General features: G+C 36.8%; 1 protein-coding gene across 7 annotated transcripts in view; it reads right to left on the reverse strand.

Moving 5' to 3' along the window:
* Positions 1–4,405: 4,405 nt before the first annotated feature.
* Positions 4,406–21,408, reverse strand: part of SSX2IP (SSX family member 2 interacting protein) — a 65,986-nt gene continuing 48,983 nt past the window's right edge. For 4 of the 7 annotated variants that reach the window (XM_064282171.1, XM_064282170.1, XM_010591153.3 and 1 more), the window contains 6 exons: positions 20,947–21,097; positions 16,759–16,895; positions 16,180–16,353; positions 12,900–13,014; positions 12,263–12,431; positions 4,406–7,574 (listed from right to left, as the gene is read on the reverse strand). In XM_064282171.1, the coding sequence (XP_064138241.1) occupies positions 7,400–7,574; positions 12,263–12,431; positions 12,900–13,014; positions 16,180–16,353; positions 16,759–16,895; positions 20,947–21,097 (921 nt within the window). In that variant the 3' untranslated portion in view covers positions 4,406–7,399. The remainder of the gene's footprint in view (positions 7,575–12,262; positions 12,432–12,899; positions 13,015–16,179; positions 16,354–16,758; positions 16,896–20,946; positions 21,098–21,408) is intronic. The other 3 variants (XM_064282173.1, XM_064282174.1, XM_064282172.1) reach the window with 3 other exon arrangements.

A 21,408-nucleotide genomic window follows, 5' to 3' on the forward strand; every position in this document is an offset into this window, starting at 1 on the left:
AACCCACCAGCCAAGATCTGGTGATCTGCTATTATGGATTAACCCATTGCCATCGAGTCCAACTCAAGGCTGTAAATCTTGATGGAAGCAGACTGCCAACATCTTTCTCCTGGGGCGTGGCTGGTGGGTTCGAACCACCAACCTCTTGGAGTCAGCAGTGAAGAGCTTAACCACTGCGCCACCAGAGGTCCTTCTGTAAAGATTACAGGCTAGGAAACCCTACAGAGCAGCTCTACTGTTCTATAGAGTCGCTGAGTCAGAATCAACTCGATGGTAAAAAAAAAAAAAAAAAAACAAAAAAACTATGCCACTTGACCTTGAAAGAGACATTAAATTTGCTTGTGGAAGGTTTGCAGCTTGTTACTGTGAAGTAGTGGAAGGAGCATTACGTGAAATTGGAAAGAAAGTTGTAATGCCAGATGTCAGTGAGTGTTGCTAATAAGATGTGGTAAACTGACATTACCTAGTAGATGTTTGAGGTGCGTGCATGTGTATGTTTTGTGTATTAATACTTAGCTCAGGTTTTCTGCTGCATTCGCTTCTCACAGAAATCATGCATAAGCAAATGAAAAATTCACATTAACTCAAATTGTTCCTAAATATACCAATTGCACTGGAGCAAATTTTCATTTTTGTGCTACATTTATAAAACAAACATTTTAGCAGAACTGACTAGATATTTGGATAGACCAAAAGTTGATTCCATCTTTTAGAAACTGTATCTAGAGATACAAATAGAGGAATGTAGTTTTGGGTGGATTAAAGCTCAACAATCAAAACTCAAGTGAGAGTGGATCACTTGGAGCAGACCTTCAGCCATACACAGGTGACCATTCATCCCAGTTTACACCTGTAGTACAGGCCTAATTGTGAATAGCTTCCCCTTTCACTATCAAAAGTGTCTCAGTTTGGAGAATATATTAGTCACTGTAGTTATAATTACTGAATCCCAGTTAAGGAGTGTTTTGGGGTCTGCAAAACAGGAGGTCCCCAAGTCCAGAAAAACAGATCAACAGGAATGTGCCTCCAGGTTTTTCACGGAAGCCAGGCCATGAGTAACTGTCTCCGGGAACATACACCCCTTTCTAATATCTCGCTGCCAAGGCCAGGGTCTTCCTCTGTGACTAACCAGTCTTTGTTTCTTATAAAAGAATTTAAAGCACTTACAAGTAGTTTCCTCAGATCTTTGCCCTTGATAAAAAATAAGCAATAGTGCTTCAGAAGGATGAAGGCTGAATTTTCAAATTCCAGTTAAAACTCTCTATTTCTTTAAGATCTTTAGAATGAAGATATGTGCCAAGGCTTTGTGTGGCGAGTTGTTGGATTTCTATTTTTCTTTGGAGCATTAAACTTAGAATCTAGAGAACTGTATTTACATGTTTGGAAAAGTTTGGTATCGCTGAGATAAAATAATCTATAATATTCTATTATTTAACACTTCTTTGCTTAGAAGGAGTAAATTAACAAAAAAGCCCAACATGAATTAGTGAAGAAAAGGCTAAAAGAGGCTAAGTAACATACTGTAATGATTGTATTCCACACAGGCATTACAGCCTGGGTGACAAAATAAATGCGTATGATTGACCCTCTTCACTTATCAAAAATTAGGACAAAAGGTTATTCTGAGGAGTCAGTTCTGGGCTGAGAATTGCACAAGAAAAAAGCTCAAGATATGCAGTGCAATTTGTCAATCAGTTACCGTGGAGTTGATTCCAACTGATAGCAACCTCGTGTGTGTCAGAGTAGAACTACACTCCAGAGGGTTTTCAAGGCTGTGACCTTTTGGAAGCAGACCACCAGGCCTTTCTTCTGAGGTGCCTCTGGGCAGGTTCAAACCGCCTAGCTTTCAGTTGGTAGTCAAGTGCTTAACCATTTGCGCCACTCAGGGGCTCCCTTTACAACATTATAATCAAGTAATAACTAGGGTTAACAGACGACTAGTTGGCTTAACAGAAGACAGGCTGTTACGGCTAAGAACTAGCAAGAGTCTGAACCTAGGGATACCAACTAGTCCTCAGTTTAGTATCACACATAATAGAATCTGATACAAAGGGCTGGTTCTAGGATATCAGTCTAAGGGTTTTAGGGAATATGCAAAAGGTTCTTTTTCTAACCAAGGTGCTGGGCTGGAGTATGGTTTGCTTTACGCAGCACTGTAACCAGGAATGAAACTGCCTAGGTCAGAAACAAGGAAACTGAGTATCTAAAGGCAGATGCAGCAGGGGAACTAGAAAACTTCTGTCTTGCAAGTAACTATTCTTTCTCTAGTCGTGTAATGGTATACACATTATTCAATGCCACCTCTTTATTTCTCATAATGAAATATTTGCAAAAAGAAACTGGACCTTTGGACAAAACAATACTTCCAGTCGCTGTGAATGGTGCAGAGGGACATGGCACACACTAACGTAGCCAATAGTAAAAAGGCAGCAGTGCGGTCTGTACGTGCAGGGAGGAAAAGCAGGCTGTTCAGGTGGGAGGGAGGAGGTGACGGTCCGCTTGGAATTACTCAATGGTCTTGTTAATTTGCTAATGAATTAGCTATTCCAATTAGATCCTTAATACCTTAATCTTAAAAAGGTGGAGGTCCAGCCCTGAATAGGATTACCAGGGCCAACCATTCACAAAAGTGTGAGCCTTGCACACAGACCAAATAAATGATCAATACCTTTGGTATAGATTGTAAGGTGGTAGTTAGTGGGCTAAGAATTGAACAATTTCACTTACGTCATACCAGAAGGAAGTGTAGCAGTACAGTACGGAGTTGGGAATTTAGGCAGATCTTGGTTTTTGGGGGGGGGGCGGGTTTAAGACCCAGTTTTATGGCTTCTTAGCTATGTGACCTTGGGCTTGTCACTTAACATCTGAGTCCATTACCAACTCTTTACTGCGAAGAGTAATACTCTCTCGCAGGGTTATTAAAAAAAAGTGTGCATTCTGTACACTGTGATATATTTTAATAACTACATGTGTAAAACTATCATTTGAACATTTTGAAACTTATTATGAAAAGGTTAGGCTTGTAAGAGAAGCTTTAAATACATTCCTTCCAAGAACAGAAGCTTTAATCATCAACAATAAATTCCTTGCACACAGTGATAAGTTTTACTACTTTTTAAAATAACTGACAGGACAAAATATCAAGCGTCAATGACACCATGTGGCAGGCTGACTGGCAGTGTTCAGCAAGCAGCTCCAGGTTCTCTCCCTCCTAGCCTTGTCTGCAGTTAGGGGGGGGCCATGGGCCTAGGCTCTGGCCAGAGCCATGTAGGTGGGGAGGAATGTCTCTTCCAGGTCTGCACCATCCACTAGCCTGCTCTCCCCCCAATTTCGCAACATTAGGGCCATGTGTTCCAGAAGCCATAGCTAAAGATGGAGGCAGAATGCCTAATTCACCCACACTGGACATTTCATAAGCAAGTATTAAACTTTTGTTTTCAGCCATTGTGATTGTTTGTTACTTACTCTATCCAAACACTCTGTGCAAAGAACCAAGCTGGTAGGGTTGGCAATGCAAAACCAAAACCCCCAACAGTCATAAAATACAGTTCCTATTCTTGAAAAAGCTTAAGGATTCTAACCTAAAATTTATAGTTTATTCACACTAATGAAGAAATGTGCTAAGTTTCATAGTATTTTATATTTCTGATTAACAAATATGATGTACTTACAATGTGTTAGGCATTACGCTAGGTACAACTATTTCTGAATCTTAAACATGAATATTGAGGTGAATCTTTACTAGGGTTGTATGTGTTACTAGCATTACAGTCCCTCATGAAGCCTCTGAAATCAGTTACTTGTAAACAAATGTTTAACAAATTTTTGTTTTTAAATCTCAACCAGTCAAGGTTTCCTATGAATAATTTAATCCATATCCACTCCACTTTAATTTGCATACACCTGAAAAGACACTGTATTTAGAAAAAGGACTAAAATAACCTCTCATTATCCTCACCTACATTTTCACAGATGGTTTTTCTACTAGGTAATGATAAATGTTCTCATGGGAGAGGAAATCCTATACCGCTTTGGAGGTCAAGGATATTTTGACTGTACAACACAAAAAAACAGCAAAATAAACTGGTAACATTACCATACAGTACATCCCACAGAAAACGATGCCAAGACTTTTAACTGGAAGCCTAGCCACATCACTGTTATGAAATGGATATGTGGTCCTGGAGCAGAACCATCACTCCAAGTTTTATTAACAGACTGAATGTTGGAATAGCATTCACCGTAGTTTATTACAATTTAGGTTTTATAGCTGCTCTTCCACTTGACCTGGACGTTCTCAATGGCAGGGAATGTGCTTTTTTGTCTTCCATCCTCAGTAACTAGAATGTTGTTACCCCTGACACAGAGTAGGCCCTTTAAAAATGACCAAAAGGTTGAAAGAAAGTTCAGAAAAACACATGAAAAAGTGTATTTACTAAATTTCCATGACCCATACTTTAAATCCATTTTAGAAATAAGAACATGATTAACATTAACCAGGCAACGTTCTTTGAAGATTTTTACAACAGAGCAATCACATAAGGACTTTGCTAACTCACAAGTGTTTGGAGCACACACACACACTGCAAAGCTTCTGTCTCCCCTCCCCTGGGGGTGCCGGGGCTTTCAAACACCTTACCAGAGAGGGTCAAGACTGGGTCCCAGGGTGCTCTCCTTCTCATCATGCACCAGGAAATGTTTTTTCCCCAAAAAACCCATGTTACCACAAACCTATGAAACATGCAGGTAAGCTATGAAATACAGACCTCTTTCTGAGCTATAGTATCTCAATTATACCATGAGGTAAACAATTTGCTGTGGACTGTCTTATAAATCTAATCACTTAATATGCTGTTTCTATAAGAAAATAAAACTTATTTGTAAACTTAAATTTTAGTCATGACTTTCTGGTATCATTGATTCTTCTATTAAGTTTCTCATCATAATATATTACAGATACAAAACTTAAAAGTAGGAAATAAAAATTTTATCTCAAGTTTTGTCATTTTTAGGCTTTGAAAATTCAAAATGGATGTCATGTAAAAACGAACCTGCAGGTACAAAATATCAGATTTACATATTGATAAACAAGAAAACATCTGTTTCAGATTATTAGAACGACTTTCGCGCTGAAATACATTATGGCACCACCATCTAGTCATGGCTAAGTAGGACTGCAGCACAGTTCTATTGATAAGAACATTGCAAATACCCTGAAACGGAAGGAAACAAAACCCTAGGAGTTTTAAGTGTGGAGTCAGGTGTTTTCCAGCGTGAAAACCATTCCAACATTTTGGGAGGCTTAGGGATGTTTGGGGATCTTTTTGGAGTTGGAATGTACAGCAAAACAAAAGTGAAGCTGTTAGGTATAACATGTAACTTCTAGCAGACTAACAACAGCATTGAAAGTACAATGACCCCGACTGCTGTTTTACTTCTTTCGTACCTTAGATTTTAAAGTAAATCTCAAGGAATTTTCCTTTCCAATATGAGAATCCAGCCAGCTTTAAAGTGAGAACAAAAAATAGATGCTGCTTTCTAGAAATATAATATTCCCCAAAGTAAAAGATTTAAAAATTAGAATGCTTAATTCTGGCAAAGGGCATCATGGAAAATCCGCAGAAAGAGATTGATCTTGACAGATGTATCTTTTTTTTTTTTTTTAATTTCTGATTGCCTTTACTTTTTTGTTCAGTAGCAAAGGAAAAACTATACCCCAGGTGTTCCTTCCTTTGGAATGTAGTAATATCTATGAAATTTTGTAACATTTCTAATATTTTAAACAGTAAACAAGGGATCATGCATCAAGCTGAAGGCAGTGATTGACTAACTTTTTGTTCAAGAGCCTACTCTTTGAGACAACAAATGTGGTCACTGTTCGAACAGTGTCATTAATGCCATATGAGATACTCTTAATGATGTCCTATCAGTCCTGCTGCTGCTACCCGACTCCAAAGAGTGATAGATAGTGAATGGATGATGAAAATAGGCTTTTTCCCTCCTAATATGATGGATTTAAATGGAATAGCCACAAGAGGGTGAGTGTATGTAAGTGGCTGAACTGCACATCGGCCTGAACTACAATATCAAGCAAGGACTGGATCTGTGTAGGTGTCTATGTACAGGGACAAGTAGGGTTAGGCACTTAAAAACTTCGTGATGAGAATGCTGGAAAAAAGCCTGCACCTATATTTATTATTTTTACTGTTAATAGCAACAACATACTTTTCACGAAGAAACATGCAATCAGAAACATTCAAGAGACAAGAGCTTAAGACTGCTCTGAGAATGAACTGACACAAGTTTTTCCAGAGTATCATAATATCTGGATTATAAAATCAGATGCTTTTACATTATCATATTTCCACTACCATTAGTGGTAAACACCTTGGAAAAATTATTAAAAAATTATTGGTCACTATACAAAGCCCTAGCTGGTACATATGTTACTGTACTGGTACCCATCTGATAAAGAAAATATGACCATCCAAATATCTTAAATATCTTCATATCTTCTATCATCCAAATATCTTAAACCAATATTCCTAAATTGTTTCCCCAAAAGTTCTTTTGTTATTATGCCCCTATTACTTTATAATCATAATCCTTTTTAAAATTATAATACCCTACATCTATCAAATAAAAATCTAATGCTGTAAAAAATGTCTAAAATATAATGTTATAATGTTATCTAAAGTACTTGGCTTCATGGAATAATTTTTGAACATTTATTGCCCAGGTGCATTCAAAAAATTCTTAAATGTAATATGGCAACGGCCCTAATACATCTGTAAACAGAATATCACTAAAAAAATTTTATTTGCATGAAATACTATAATTATGGATATGCAAAATTTTTAAATCTTAAAATCTCTTAACATAATTGTGTATATCTATATACTAAAAATACATAAATTTCACTTTATTTAAAACATATGAAAGAGGTAATTTCAAATCACACTAAACATAATAAATATAGAACTTGCTTTGTTAAAAATCTACAGTATACATTCAAGAAAGGGCTAAACTTCCAATGCCAACTATATTTGAGACAAAAATTAAACATTTACAATAATCAGTTTCCTAAAAGTGCTATTTTTAATACCTATAAGAGGAAACTCATTCTAGTGCTTTTGTTTTCATCCAAACATCTATACATTCCTTTATTCACAGAACCAGATGCTGCTTCTGTTACTAAAAATACATATCCAAAGCTTTTATATCCTTTTAAATAGATTTAACATTTAAGCTCTTTGGGGGAGGACAGGGAAGTCCAAACAAACAACTCAGACCAGCTTTCTTAAATTATTAGAGATGACTGACTTTATGACACACCCTGTTTCAGCTTAGATGTAAGAGTTTATGAACATATGAATGAAGAAAATTCCGGTCCACATGCCTAAGGTAAGTCATCTTTATCCACATGAGAATTTGTGCAGGCCAAGGAGCATCCACTGCAGCCACCCTCCTGTGACCCAGGTCTGGACGCCAAGCTCCACGTCTGATTTAGACATTCTCTTCCAACCTGATGTGGTTTAGTTTCTTCAGGAGTTATATTCAGTACATTGCTTAAACTGTTGGGAAAAGAAAAGTAGATCTTATTATCTCCTCTTAATTTTATACTTCGGATCTGTCTAAATGTCTAAAGTCTGATCAGTTTTTTGACTTGTACTAAGTAAATTTTCATGACACACCAGTCAAGGATATTAAAGAGAAGTGTTTCAAATTCGACCCATCAATCAATCCATTTAACTCTTTAACTCTTTAGCCTACTCTGAAGCATGCTGTCCAACTAAAGTCTAAGGTAGATATAGGACATGTGGGTTTTGAAAACTAATATTCCCCAGATTCCCACCTTTCTACCACTACTTTCCAATCTCTTCATGGTTTCCTTCTTTACTTGTCCATTTGTTCATGCATGTTTTTATCTATCCATCCATTCATCCATACAGATATTTAATGAGTGACTACAAAAGTGGTTGACAGCCCAGACTCTGAAGCCAGACAGCTTATGTTCATATCCCAGCCTGAACGCTTATTCAGTTACTTTTGGCAAGTTAAACCTTTCTGTTCTTCAGCTTCCTCCGCTGTAAAATAAGATGACTACTACTACCTATCTCATAGGGTTGTGGTGGGAATTACATGAGTTAATACATATTAAGCATTTACAATAGCGCTCAATTTCACTAAGTGCCAGGAACCCTGGTGGTGCAGTGGTTAAGAGTTCAGCTGGTAACCAAAAGGTAGGCAGTTCGATTCCATTCCTTGGAAACCCCGTGGGGCAGTTCTACTCTGTTCTATAGGGTAACTATGAGTTGGAATTGACTCGATAGCAAAGGGTTTCGGTTTGGGTTTTAGGCAGTAACACACTTAACATCTGAGCACAGACACAGCTCCCATCTTCAGGGACACAATCTGATAAGCATGCTCTGCAGCCAGCTTCAAAGCAAAGAAATCTGCTTAAAAGATTATCTTGGAATCTATGGAGTTGAGTCACTGAATAATACATTTTTAGCAACTGAATATCTTATGTAATTTTCTTCACAAAAACATTTTTTCTGAATGTATCTTCTTTGTGATTTTGGTTCACTAACTCGACCTCACAATGTGGCAATCCTAAAAAAAAAAAAAAAAAAGGTTGCTTTTAATTCTAAAAATCTGGCAATCCTAGGGGGAAAAAAAGTTGCTTTTAATTTTAAAAGTCAAAACCCAAACCTAACGAACAAATTTGCTTACACTTATGAACTAATACTTACTGAAAACAACCTGCTTCTAACTCAGCCCTCAGAAGTCCTGTACCTCAGCGCCACCTCAGATGGCGGCAATCATCAGCTAAGTCCTGCTGAGCAATTCAGTATACAAGTTACCCTGCGTGGAACCCAAGGCACGGTCTTCAAATAGAATCCCATTGTATAAAGAGCAATGAGGATACGGTTTTAGAAAAAAGCTATAAAATACTCCTAATTATTCTGCTACAATCTTATTATCCAGGTGCACCAGGAGCAAGGAATCCAAATACACCAAATAATTAAAAATTTCAAGTAACCATGTCAAGCTGCCCAGCTTCTTTACTGATAACTAGTTACAGTTACATAACTGTTTGCTCTCTCGTCAGAGGCCAGTAACTGTGTATAGCTTAACAGTGTTTAAAGCTCCAAAATTCTGTTTCAATGCCACTGATGTTGTTTAATATAGCCCTCATAATACACGAAACAGAAAAGCATTTCGTAGTCTATTTATGTTTGCATATATTTTTAATTTTAGTCTGTACCAAATATTTACAATGGACCAGGTACTGTTTTAAGTCCTTTACATGTATTAAGTTGATCCTCATGGTACCCTATGATGTAGGCACTATACATTGTTACAGATTTTTTATCTTTATTAAATCCATAATAATGTGTTCAAAGAATATTTATGCCAAATATTTCATAACTAAAAATAATTACATAAAAAAGTAAAAATTTAAAATACATAAAAGTAATTGGGGCAACTATGTTATGCTCTATCTTAGATATAGAATGCATTATTTATAAATGGTGACTAGAATTTGTACCTATATTTATACAGAAAGTTCTGATTGGTCAAATTTGGGAGATTTCAATAACATTCTATATAATACTCTGAGTTTACATTATCTTTTGACTGTAAAGTAAGCTAACTTTTACTTCCCACATTTAATCCATCAGCCAATCTACTGGCTCTAAGTTCAAAACTATCCCAAATCCAGACATTTCTCTTCATGTTATAACTCTAGTTCTAATGACCATCATCTCTTACCTCAACTCCAATACTATCTCCTAACTGGATCTCTGGCTTATATTACTGACCCCCTAACAATCTGTTTTCCACAAAATAAACAGAGTAATCTTTTGAAAATTTGTGATTTTTTTTTCACTCTTCTGCTTAAAACTCCTTGATGGTTTTCCATTACCCTTGGAACAGTATTTGACCTACAGATATAGACTAAAATATTCTATGAATGAAATGATTTCCGCAGTTTGTGTCAAAATGAGGAAGAGATTACCACCAACCACACTTTCTAACTTACCCTTTGCTCTTTTCTACTGCTCTGTTTCACTGGGAATGTTCTGCTTCTGCTTAGTTCAAAATTAATCTTGGATAGATTCTGAAGTATAGACATTTTTTATCTTAAAAAATGATTTAACAACTTGTCTTGGGGGACATATAGGTCAATTGCTATAACATAGTTCATAAAGATAATGTCTTACATCCTACTGAGTAGCATCTGGGGTTTTAAAAGCTTGTGAGCAGCCATCTATGATACAACTATTGATCTCTTCCTGTCCGGAGCAAAGGAGAGTGAAGAAAACCAAAGACTCACGGAAGGAATCAGTCCCAAAGGACTAATGGTTCACGTGAACCACAACCTCTACTAGACTGAGACCAGAAGAACTAGATGGTGCCCGGCTATGACGACTGACAGCTCTGACCAGGAACACAATAGAAGGTCCCACTTAGAGTGGGAGAAAAACATAGAACAAAATTCAAATTCATAAAAAAGACTACACTTACTGGTCTGATAGAGACGAGAATAACTGAGACTAAAGCCCTAAGACACCCTTCTAATGTGGAACTGAAGCCAATTCTGGAGATCACCTTTCAGCCAAATAACAGGCTATAAGATTTCATTTTACTTGGATTTACAATCAATGCCCATGGAAGCAGCAGTCAAGAAATCACACGCTGCATTGCATTGGGCAAATCTGCTGCAAAAGACCTCTTTAAAGTGTTAAAAAGCAAAGATGTTGCTTTAAGGACTAAGGTGCACTTGACCCAAGCCACAGTGTTTTCAATTGCCTCATGTGCATGTGTGAGCTGGACATTGAGCAAGGAAGACCAAAGAAGAATTGACACCTTTGAATTATGGTGCTGGTGAAGAATACTGAATATACCATGGATTGCCAGAAGAATAAACCTGTCTTGGAAGTACAGCCAGAATCCTCCTTAGAAGCAAGGATGGTGAGACTTTGTCTCACATACTTTGGACATGTTCTCAGGAGGGATGAGTCCCTGGGGAAGGACACCATGCTTGGTACAGGGTCAGCGAAAAAGAGGAAGACCCTCAATGAGATGGAATTACACAGTGGCTGCAACAGTGGGCTCAAGCATAACAACAATTATGAGGATGGCACAGGCCTGGGCAGTGCTTTGTACTGTTGTACACAGACACCTACCAACAACAACAACATAAAATAAACAATAACACTTGTGAGGAAGTTACTCTGTAGAATAATCAACTACATGAGACCCAAACGGCAGCATTAGCCCAAAAGCAAAGATGAAAAGGCAGGTAGGGGCAGGGAAACCGGAAAAATGGAAATGGAGAACCCAGGGTGGAAGTGGGGGGTGTACTGACATATTGTGGGGGATTACAACCAATGTCACAGAACAATCTGTGTATGAATTACTGAACTAAAATCTAATATACTACATAAACTTTCATGTAAAGCACGATAAAATGTTCTCCCATCAAAAAATGATTTAACAACTTGAGACAGAAGACCAAAATGCAACAGTTCATAGTAATTTATGGGCCTCCTGGGGGCAAGGAGCAACTTTTTTTTTACACTGTCATCCTTGGGCAGATTCTTCTTTACTGTAAGCTCAGGATGAGGAAGCTTGCTCTCAGTTCTTTGCCCTTCAGCCTCAAATAAAAGGGGCAGATCAGAAGAAATTTTAAAGTGTGTACTTTACATAATATTAAAACAGTATCTTTCTATTGAATATAATTAAAGTACTTAAAATATTACGTAAATCCTGTAAATAAGACTTAATTTTAAGTTGTAAAAATGAAAGTATGAAACACAAGCACACACATTATATAATTTAGCCCAAGGCAGCAGGGACCACATCTATCTTCTTCACTATTGTATTCCTAGTACCTAGTATAACGCCGGGAGCCCTGGTGGTACAGTGGTTAAGTGTTAGGCTGCTAACCAAAAGGACGGCAGTTCGAATCCACCAGCAGCTCCTTGGAAACTGTATGGGGCAGTTCTACTCTGTCCTATATGGCCTCTATGAGTCGGAAATGACTCAATGGCAACGGGCTTTTTTTTTTTTAAGTATGATTCCTATAATGGATACCCAATAAATATTTGTAGAATGAATGGATCAATCTACTAGATTCTTCTCCAAAGTCTCTACCATTGCTAATACTATAAACATGCCAGTTTTTCCTTAGCAGTGCAACTCTAGCAATTTTTAAAGATACATGAAAAGATCACCTATCGATCAATACCTATGTTCAGATACACAGGAACGTGTCTGGCAAAAGTCTGAAGTAGAAGGAGAAGCGGGAAGAGATTTAGTAAGTTTAGATGTGCAAACTTGAGACCCGTTAGATACACTGTGAGGCTTCTTTTGCCGTGGCCTTGAGTGTACTGTAAGATTGTCCCGATCAGAACCTGCTGGAAAAAATGGAAGAAGGAAAACGCAGTACACTTAGTGAAGTATTAAATATAATAAAGATAACTAACTAGAATGGCTCATTTACAGTTCTGAGTCAAGTTAGCTTGACTAGCCATTCCAGCCCTATAATTTTAGTCCAAAAAAAAAAAATCTTTTTTTTATTTTATTTAATGTTGCAATCTCTGTCATGCATATTCCATAAACATTTAGAAGGATCTAATTTTAAAAATATTTTAGATTTTGAGTTATAAAAAATACTTTATATACTTACATTCACAATAAAAGCTCTTTCTGGCATGCATCACCCCCCATCATGCCCACTTTGATTATAATAAAATAAAATATTATGGTTGATTTTAAATTCCAGTTGAAGAGTGCTTATTAGTGACCTCCAAAGTTTTATATTAACAATTTCTAGTATTTTATCTGTGTACATGTTCAGATAAAAGAGTTTTTGAAGTACTCACTTCCTGAGAAGGCACTGAAAAGTTTCACATTTTCTGAATTCTGGTGGTCAAAGGTAGTCATATTTAAAAACTGTTGCTTTAACCAACTGGCTCTTTCTTCTTCAAATGCCTTTCTCTACCATAACAAGCAAACCAAGAAATATTGATCAGTGTCTTAACATTCACATAACATGCCAGTTCACATGTTTTTTTTAGTTATCTATGTTTGCTCTCTGGCTATCCAGTTATATTTCTCAAATAATCTAGTAAAATTTCATTTGAGGAAATTGTATACATGTGAATATAAATATAAAATTCACTCGTTTTATCTAATAAAACTCATCACTATTTTCACATCAATTTTGAATAAATGTAAAAAAGGAACAGAATATTAATATAATTTTTAAACATATAGAACATTATAAATATAAAATAATAAACAAGAGAGAAGTCACCTACATCATCAAGGACCCTCTCAGTCTCTGGCCATCTAGGAGTACTAGTGGCCCCACCACTAAACCACACGAGGGCGTATGTACATTATACCACATCTCTCCCTTCTGGACTGCTGATGGTTCTAACCTAAATATTCCCCCACCCGTCAGGTCTCTCATCCTCCCTTCTCACCCCTCACTGACCCTGGTGGCCAGGGGCAGATAGAGCTTCATGCAGGGAGGGGCACCAGAAAACTGGAAGTGATATCAAAGCACCAAGGGTATCTCCTGGAGCAGTGGGGGAAACGAGTTCAGAACCTGTGTTCCCATCAGGTGGGAGACAACAGTAGTGTCAATTGTTTCTGTTTCCTTAGGAAGACAGTTACTGATGAAATAGACTTTCCTAACTGTGAAGGAAACAATATGTAAGTACCTAAAATAACCAACATTTCATTCATGAATATTAATACAGAATCATCAATCACTAAACATTTGAAAGAAACCAACAGCATAACAGAAAGAGGTTGAGATAGAGAACTGACCATGAATAACAGAAATAATTCAAGAGATGGAAGAAATCTTTTAAAAGCTTTGTAACATGTTATCAGACAGTTATGAGCATCTGTAAGATAATACAATGCTCTTCAAAAAAAGCAAAGAATATGGACATTATTGGAAATTTAAAAAGAAGAATTCTGAAATAAAAACTTAAGCGGATGAATAATAAAACTGATCTCGCTGAAGACCAGGCCACTGATCCACAAGCCACAGTTGAGAAAATACTCCAGAATTTAGACAAGCTACAGACAGATTCAGGTAGCCAAACTTTTGTCTAACAGCAGCTCAAGAATACAAGAGAGGGGTCAAAGAAAGAAAAAACAAAGAATAGAACGAAATATCCCTAAACTGACAAAACACAGCATCTTCAGGCTAAAGGGAGCTATCTTCATATTTTAGATGTATTCTGGTAAAATTTTAGAACTTTAAGAACAACAACAAAAAAACTCCCAGAGCTTTCCGAGAGACGGAAAAAACAAAACACAGGGTATCTGCAAAGTAATGTAGGTTTTATATCAATCAGGCTTCTTATTAGCAAAATCAAACGTTAGGAAAAAAAAAAAGTAATTCTTTCAAAGTACTGAGGGAAAAGTCTCAATCTTAATACTACATCTAGCCAAACCAATCAAGTGTGAATATATTTTTGCACAGTCCAGAATTCTGAATATTTAACACTCATGCATTATTTATTAAAAAAAAAAAAAAAAAGCTACTCAAGACGGTAATATAGCACAATAAAAACAAAACCTAAGAAAGAGGATAACATGAGATGTAAGAAAAATGGCAGATGAATATGATTCAGTTACTCATAAAGGAAGCTACAAAGAAAGTACAGTCCACAAGATATTGATACATGGAAGATTTTTTCCAGGTGGAAAGTCCAAATAATACAGAGTATTTTCTCTTCTATGTATCCAAATAAACATACTTGGTTACAGGACAAATAATGTTTACATAACCATGATGTTATCAATGTTGTTTCCTGGTTTTCAATTTTTAAGTCTCGACCTTAGACAAAGTACTTATACCCAGATTACAGACATTACAGAATATAAATGTGGTAACTTTTAAAAATGAAAAATAATAGCAAAAACAAAAACTGGAAAGTAAAAGGGCAAGAGAAGTGGAACAAAGAGTTCCAGTTCAAGTATTTTCTCATCTTTCATTGCAGGAATAAACTGATACTGCCTGAGAAGTTGAACAAACATGAAATGGAACCATTAAGCATGTTATTCATCTAAAGTACAAATGGTTACAAGAGCAAAAGTAACAATATTATTAAGAAATCAGGAGATGTGGAAAGGAAGGGGGTAGGTGGGAAGAACTATAAGGATGCTAAATTCCTTATCTTTCTTAGTGGAGAATCAACAGATATATCAAGAGAAAAAGCTTGAATATACTTAAGTTAAAACAGTGCATGCCAGAAGAATTACAAACTTAACAACTTCAACAGTGGTTACCTCTGCAGAATGAATCTGAGGATGGGGGGAAGGAGATTTTCTCACTTTATAGCTTTTTACATGGAATTAAAAAAAAAATCTTATTCAGGCATTACTCCTATAATTTTTGAAGGAGAAATATGTATGGTATGCACTGCTGAGTAAAAAAAGGCAAGCTGCAGAAGTGAATATACAACAACCCCAACCGTTAACTGTCAACCGTCAATGCGTACAACCCTGGAAAGAGACTGAAGATGGAGAGGCAGCTATATTTTTTACTGTATTTCCTTGACTGTTTTATTTCTAACCACAAACATACTTTTGGTTACATTGTCTTCTGGAGCCTTGGTAGCGCAGTGGTTAAGCACTTGGCTGCTAACGCAAAGGCTGGCAGCCCGAATCCACCAGCTGCTTCTGGAAACCCTATGGGACAATTTTACTCTATCCGACAGGGTTGCTTTGAGCCGGAATTGACTCAACGGCAATGCATTTGGTTTTTTTGGTTTGGTCTTCTGACATGACACCTATTGACAGCGGATAAAGAGATGCCCAAAAGAGATCTCTTTTGCAAAGCTGAATACTTACCAGTTGAAATCCAATCTGAAAAGCGTAATAAAACGTTTATATTTTTTAAAGAAAAAATTTCGTTTTTCCTAAATCTGAGAAAAGCAAAAAGACATCCTTCTATAATAGCTCATGTTCTTTCTCAGTCTCCCTTCCATTGCAAGTTATTTTTGACATCATTGGTAAAACTACTACAGAAAAAAAAAATTAGATAGTAAACAATGAAAAGCAAAACTGAGAAGCATTCTACTGAAGCATACACAGAATTTTCAAAAGCTCTAAAAAGAAATTTTATGCTTAAAATACCTCCAATCCCAGGCGAATAGCGGCTTCTGTAAAGCTTCGTCTTTCTCTCTCAAAATTCTTTTTCTGCTCTTTAAATAAAGACCACTCTTCTTTGAGGCGTTCCTTTTCTTCCAACAAATAACAGTCTCGTAGCAGAGAAGTGGTATCATCATCACATGCAGTGGCAAGCTGCTGCTATTAAATTTAAAAACATCGTAAGTTCTAAAGGGCTGCTGCAACAGCCCAACAAACTGAAATAAAAACATGCAAAGGCAGGGTCAAACTTTAGGGAAAGGACAGAAATCATGAAGAATCAGAAAGTTAACTGAGGCTCCTCATTTCCCAAATGCTACCGCCCCAATTGACAAAGCACCCACTATTCAAGGAATGGCATGTGGTGTTAGCATGAAGGGAAGGATTTAGTTTAGATGGGGGAAAAAATACCCAAAACTATATATAAAAAAAAAAAACTATAGATCTTATAAATAAATAAATAAAAAGATCTTATAAAATAGAGAACTAAAAATCTAGTAAGATACAGAAAAATCTGGCCTTTCATAGAGGAGAACAGCTTTAAAAGGTAACTCAACTCACATTTACCTGTAAAAGTTGCTGCTGAGTTTTAATCATTTCTTTACACTGTTGAATTTCTAATTCGAGTTTTTCAGTTTCTTGTTCGTGGTCTTGTCGTGAAATTACATCTTCATCGTGAAAACCTTCTAAGTGTACCTTTGAAACTACCACAAACCCAGTAATTAGACACAGATTTACAGCCACTATTTAGTTTATGGTGCTTCTAAACATATTATTTAAAAATCAAGGCTCTTAGAATTTTCTTTTTCTGGAATTGCAAAGGTTTTGTAAAAAGTAATTATTTTCTTTGGTCTTTTAAAATTTCATAAGCTACAATAAAATTAAATTTACATTATCTTACCACTGGAAATTTTAAAGCAAATCAACTATAAAGCATCCTCTACAACTATAAATTCATACTGTTCTGGAACTAAACGATATTCTTACTAAAAGAACTATATCACCAACATTTAATCTGTAATCCACATTTAATCAAGATGACGTCCTAATTAAAAATGGACAACCTGGCTATATTCACAGAAGACAAAAATAATCCGCAAATTCATAAACTACATTATTGTTGACGCTTTATCAAAGACCAGTGCCGTGCTATTAGTTTTGCTCCCTGGTATTAAATTCAACAAACAAGAACTCCAAACATACTTGCTATTTAGTAATAGACGGTAACGACTGTAGTTAACAAAATCTCATATAAATTAATTTTGGTAGTATAATAATTCTGCTGATCGTTCTCTTATTACTAAAGACAATTAACACTGCATTTGTGATTTTGGTAATTTAGAATAAGTTTTCTTCAAATCGGCTTTATTTACTGAGTAGAAATCTTAATTTTCCTGATCTAAAAGCATACAAACTTTATGTAACAAATATAAAATATTATGGATATAATCATCAATTTTGATCTATCTATAATGACAGGGAATTGTAGCCACAATAATACACTGTTAAGTGAAAAAAGTATACTATGAAAAATACATCTATATAATACTTAATTTTTATTTTTATGTATTTTAATAAATATTTGCATATGCATAAAGTCTAGAAGAATGTATGCCAAACTGTTCTGTATAGAAAATGGAGGCCTGAATGTTCAATTTTATATTCTCCTTTGAATTGGTATTTTGCGATGAACACCTATTATTTTGAAAATAATTTATAAATGAATTAACTGTTGGGAACCTAAGAAAATATGGAAGTATCTAGGAATATGAGTAAAAGGTAGTAAAAAAAAGTAAAAAGTATTTTTTTAAGGTAAAATAAACTGATCAATATTTCTTTTTTTCCCCAAGCTTGATTTTTTTTTTTTCCATTGTACTTTAGATGCAGGTTTACAGAGCAAATTAATTTCTCATTAAACAATACACATACTGTTTTGTGACACTGGTTGCCAACCCCATGACATGTTAACTCTCTCCCCTTCTCGACCTTGGGTTCCCCATTACCAGCTTTCCTGTCCCTTCCTGCCTTCTGATCTTTGCCCCTGGGCTGGTGTGCCCATTTAGTCTTGTTTTGTTTTATTGGCCTATCTTTGGCTGGAGGGTGAACCTCAGGAGTGACCTCAGTACTCAGTTAAAAAGGTGTCCGGGGGCCATACTCTCGGGGTTTCTCCAGTCTCTGTCAGACCAGTAAGTCTGATCTTTTTTTGTGAGTTAGAATTTTGTTCTACATTTTTCTCCGGTTCTGTCTGGGGCTCTCTATTGTGATCCCTGTCAGAGAAGTCAGTGGTGGTAGCTGGGCACCATCTAGTTATGCTGGACCTAGTCTGGTGGAGAATGTGGTTCATTAATATTTCTTTAAAGATTTAAGAAAAGAGAATCATTTCACTTTTATTCAATTGTATATGCACTCAGAGCAGATGGATACAGGGTGTCGTCTTTTCAAAAAAAGAGTCACTTTGAAAGCAAAGTGCATTTTTCTCAGTGAGGCTCAAACCTCATGTTAAACTTCAGTGAGATTCAAATCTCAAAGAAAATCTTGCTTTTCAAACCACCAAACCAAGCTAAAGTACTTCAGGTCTGACCCAAAATGTGGCTTTTCTTTCTTTTTTTGGTAATTTTTATCGTGCTTTAAGTGAAAGTTTACAAATCAAGTCAGTCTCTCACATAAAAACTTATATACACCTTGCTATATACTCCCAATTACTCTCCCCTCAATGAGACAGCCCGTTCCCCCTCCTTCCACTCTCTCTTTTTGTGTCCATTTTGCCAGCTTCTAAGCCCCTCTACTCTCCCATCTGCCCTCCAGGCAGGAGGTGCCAACATAGTCTCAAGTGTCCACCTGATGTAAGTAGCTCACTCCTCGCCAGCATCCTTCTCCTACCCATTGTTCAGTCCAATGCATATCCGGCAAGTTGGCTTCTGGAATGGCTCCTGTCCTGGGCCAACAGAAGGTCTGGGGGCCATGACCACTGGGGTCCTTTTAGTCTCAGTCAGACCATTAAGTTTGGTCTTTTTATGAGAATTTGGGGTCTGCATCCCACTGTTCCCCTGTTCCCTCAGGGGTCCTCTGCTGTGTTCCCTGTCTGGGAAGTCATCGGTTGTGGCCAGGCACCATCTAGATCTTCTGGTCTCAGGTTCATGAGCACTTTCTGTCTCCTGGGCTCTTTATTACCTTGGGCCCTTGGTGTTCTTCATTCTCCTTTGATCCAGGTGGGCTGAGGCTTATTGATCCATCTTAGACGGCTGCTTGCTAGCATTTAAGACCCCAGACGCCACTCTTCAAGGTACGATGCAGAATGTTTTCTTAATAGATTTTATTAAGCCAATTGACTTAGATATCCCCTGAAACCATGGTTCCCAAACCCTACCCCTGCTTCGCTAACCTTCGAAGCATTCAGTTTATTCAGGAAACTTCTCTGCTTTTGGTTTAGTCCAGTTGTGCTGACCTCCACTGTATTCAGTGTTGTCCTTCCCTTCACCTAAAGTAGTTCTTACCTACTATCTAATTAGTAAATAACCCTCTCCCCCCGTCCCTCCCTCCCCCTTCTCGTAACCACAAAAGAACGTGCTCTTCTCAGTTTAAACTATTTCTCAAGATCTTATAATAGTAGTCTTATACAATATTCGTCCTTTTGCAACTGACTAATTTCACTCAGCATAATGTCTTCCAGGTTCCTCCATGTTATGAAATGTTTCACAAATTCATCACTGTTCTTTATTGATGTGTGGTATTCCATTGTGTGAATATACCATAATTTATCCATTCATCCTTTGATGGGCACCTTGGTTGCTTCCATCTTTTTGCGATTGTAAACAGTGCTGCAATAAATATGGGTGTGCATATATCTGTTCGTGTAAAGGCTCTTACTTCTCTAGGATATATTCCGAGGAGTGGGATAGCTGGGTCGTACGGTAGTTCTATTTCTACCTTTTTAAGCTAGCACCAAATCGATTTCCAAAGTGGTTGTACCATTTTACATTCCCACCAGCAGTGTAAAAGTGTTCCAATCTCTCCACAGCCTCTCCAACATTTATTGTTTTGTGTTTTTTTGGATCAATGCCAGCCTTGTTGGAGTGCGATAGAACCTCATTGTAGTTCTGATTTGCATTTCTCTAATGGCTAATGATCGAGAACATTTCCTCATGTATCTGTTAGCCACCTGAATGTCTTCTTTAGTGAAGTGTCTGCCCATATCCTCTGCCCATTTTTTATTTGAGTTGTTTGTCTTTTTGTGGTTGAGTTTTAGCAGAATCATGCAGATTTTAGAGATCAGGTGCTGGTCGGAGATGTTGTAGCTGAAAAATTTTTCCCAGTCTGTAGGTGGTCTTTTTACTCTTTTGGTGAAGTCTTTGGATGAGCGTAAGTGTTTGATTTTTAGGAGCTCCAGTTATCTGGTTCTTCTTTGGCATTTTTAGTAATGTTTTGTATTCTGTTTATGCTATGCATTAGGGCTCCTAACGCTGTCCCTATTTTCTCTTCCATGATCTTTATTGTTTTAGGCTTTATGTTCTGGTCTTTGATCCATTTGTGGAGTTAGTTTTTGTGCATGGTGTGAGGTGTGAGTCCTGTTTCATTTTTTTGCAGATGGATATCCAGTTATGCCGGCACCATTTGTTAAAGAGACTATCTTTTCCCCCAATTAACTGACACTGGGCCTTTGTCAAATATCACCAAAATTTTGTGGCTTTTCAAGTGACTGGGAAGTAACTTATTAAGTGTCACAATTCACATTAAATGCATTTAAGCAGTAGTTACCTTGGTTATCAAGTTTTTCTACATGACTTTTCAAAATTCTCCACTGTTTTCTGATGCTGTTTGTAAGCTGCTCTCTCACAGTTTCACAGGAAAGGTCCCAAATACTCTCTCTATTCAGTTCCCCAGCATCATCTTCAACATCAGAAATACCCTACAAGTGGTGGGAAATGAAAAGACCAGTATCTTAAGATGGCTTTAGATATAAAATATAATAGGCCGCAGTAAATCAGATCACTTGCCAGAGACTTATCAAAATCATTCCTGTGCTTTATCTTAAGCATTTATGACCCCGTACCTAACATAAATATCTCGGGAAAAAAAAACAATTGCTAGTGAAGACAGAAATTCCCTAATCCAGGTTCTCTTCAAGCCTGAATCTGAATCTAAATACAGTTAGTGACAAGAGTCATGGAGCTGTCTGAGGAAGAGATATTCACAGTCTGTGTAATGCTGTGTTAGATG

The sequence above is a fragment of the Loxodonta africana genome, chromosome 3, assembly GCF_030014295.1.
Source record: "Loxodonta africana isolate mLoxAfr1 chromosome 3, mLoxAfr1.hap2, whole genome shotgun sequence".
Classification (NCBI taxonomy): Eukaryota; Metazoa; Chordata; class Mammalia; order Proboscidea; family Elephantidae; genus Loxodonta; species Loxodonta africana.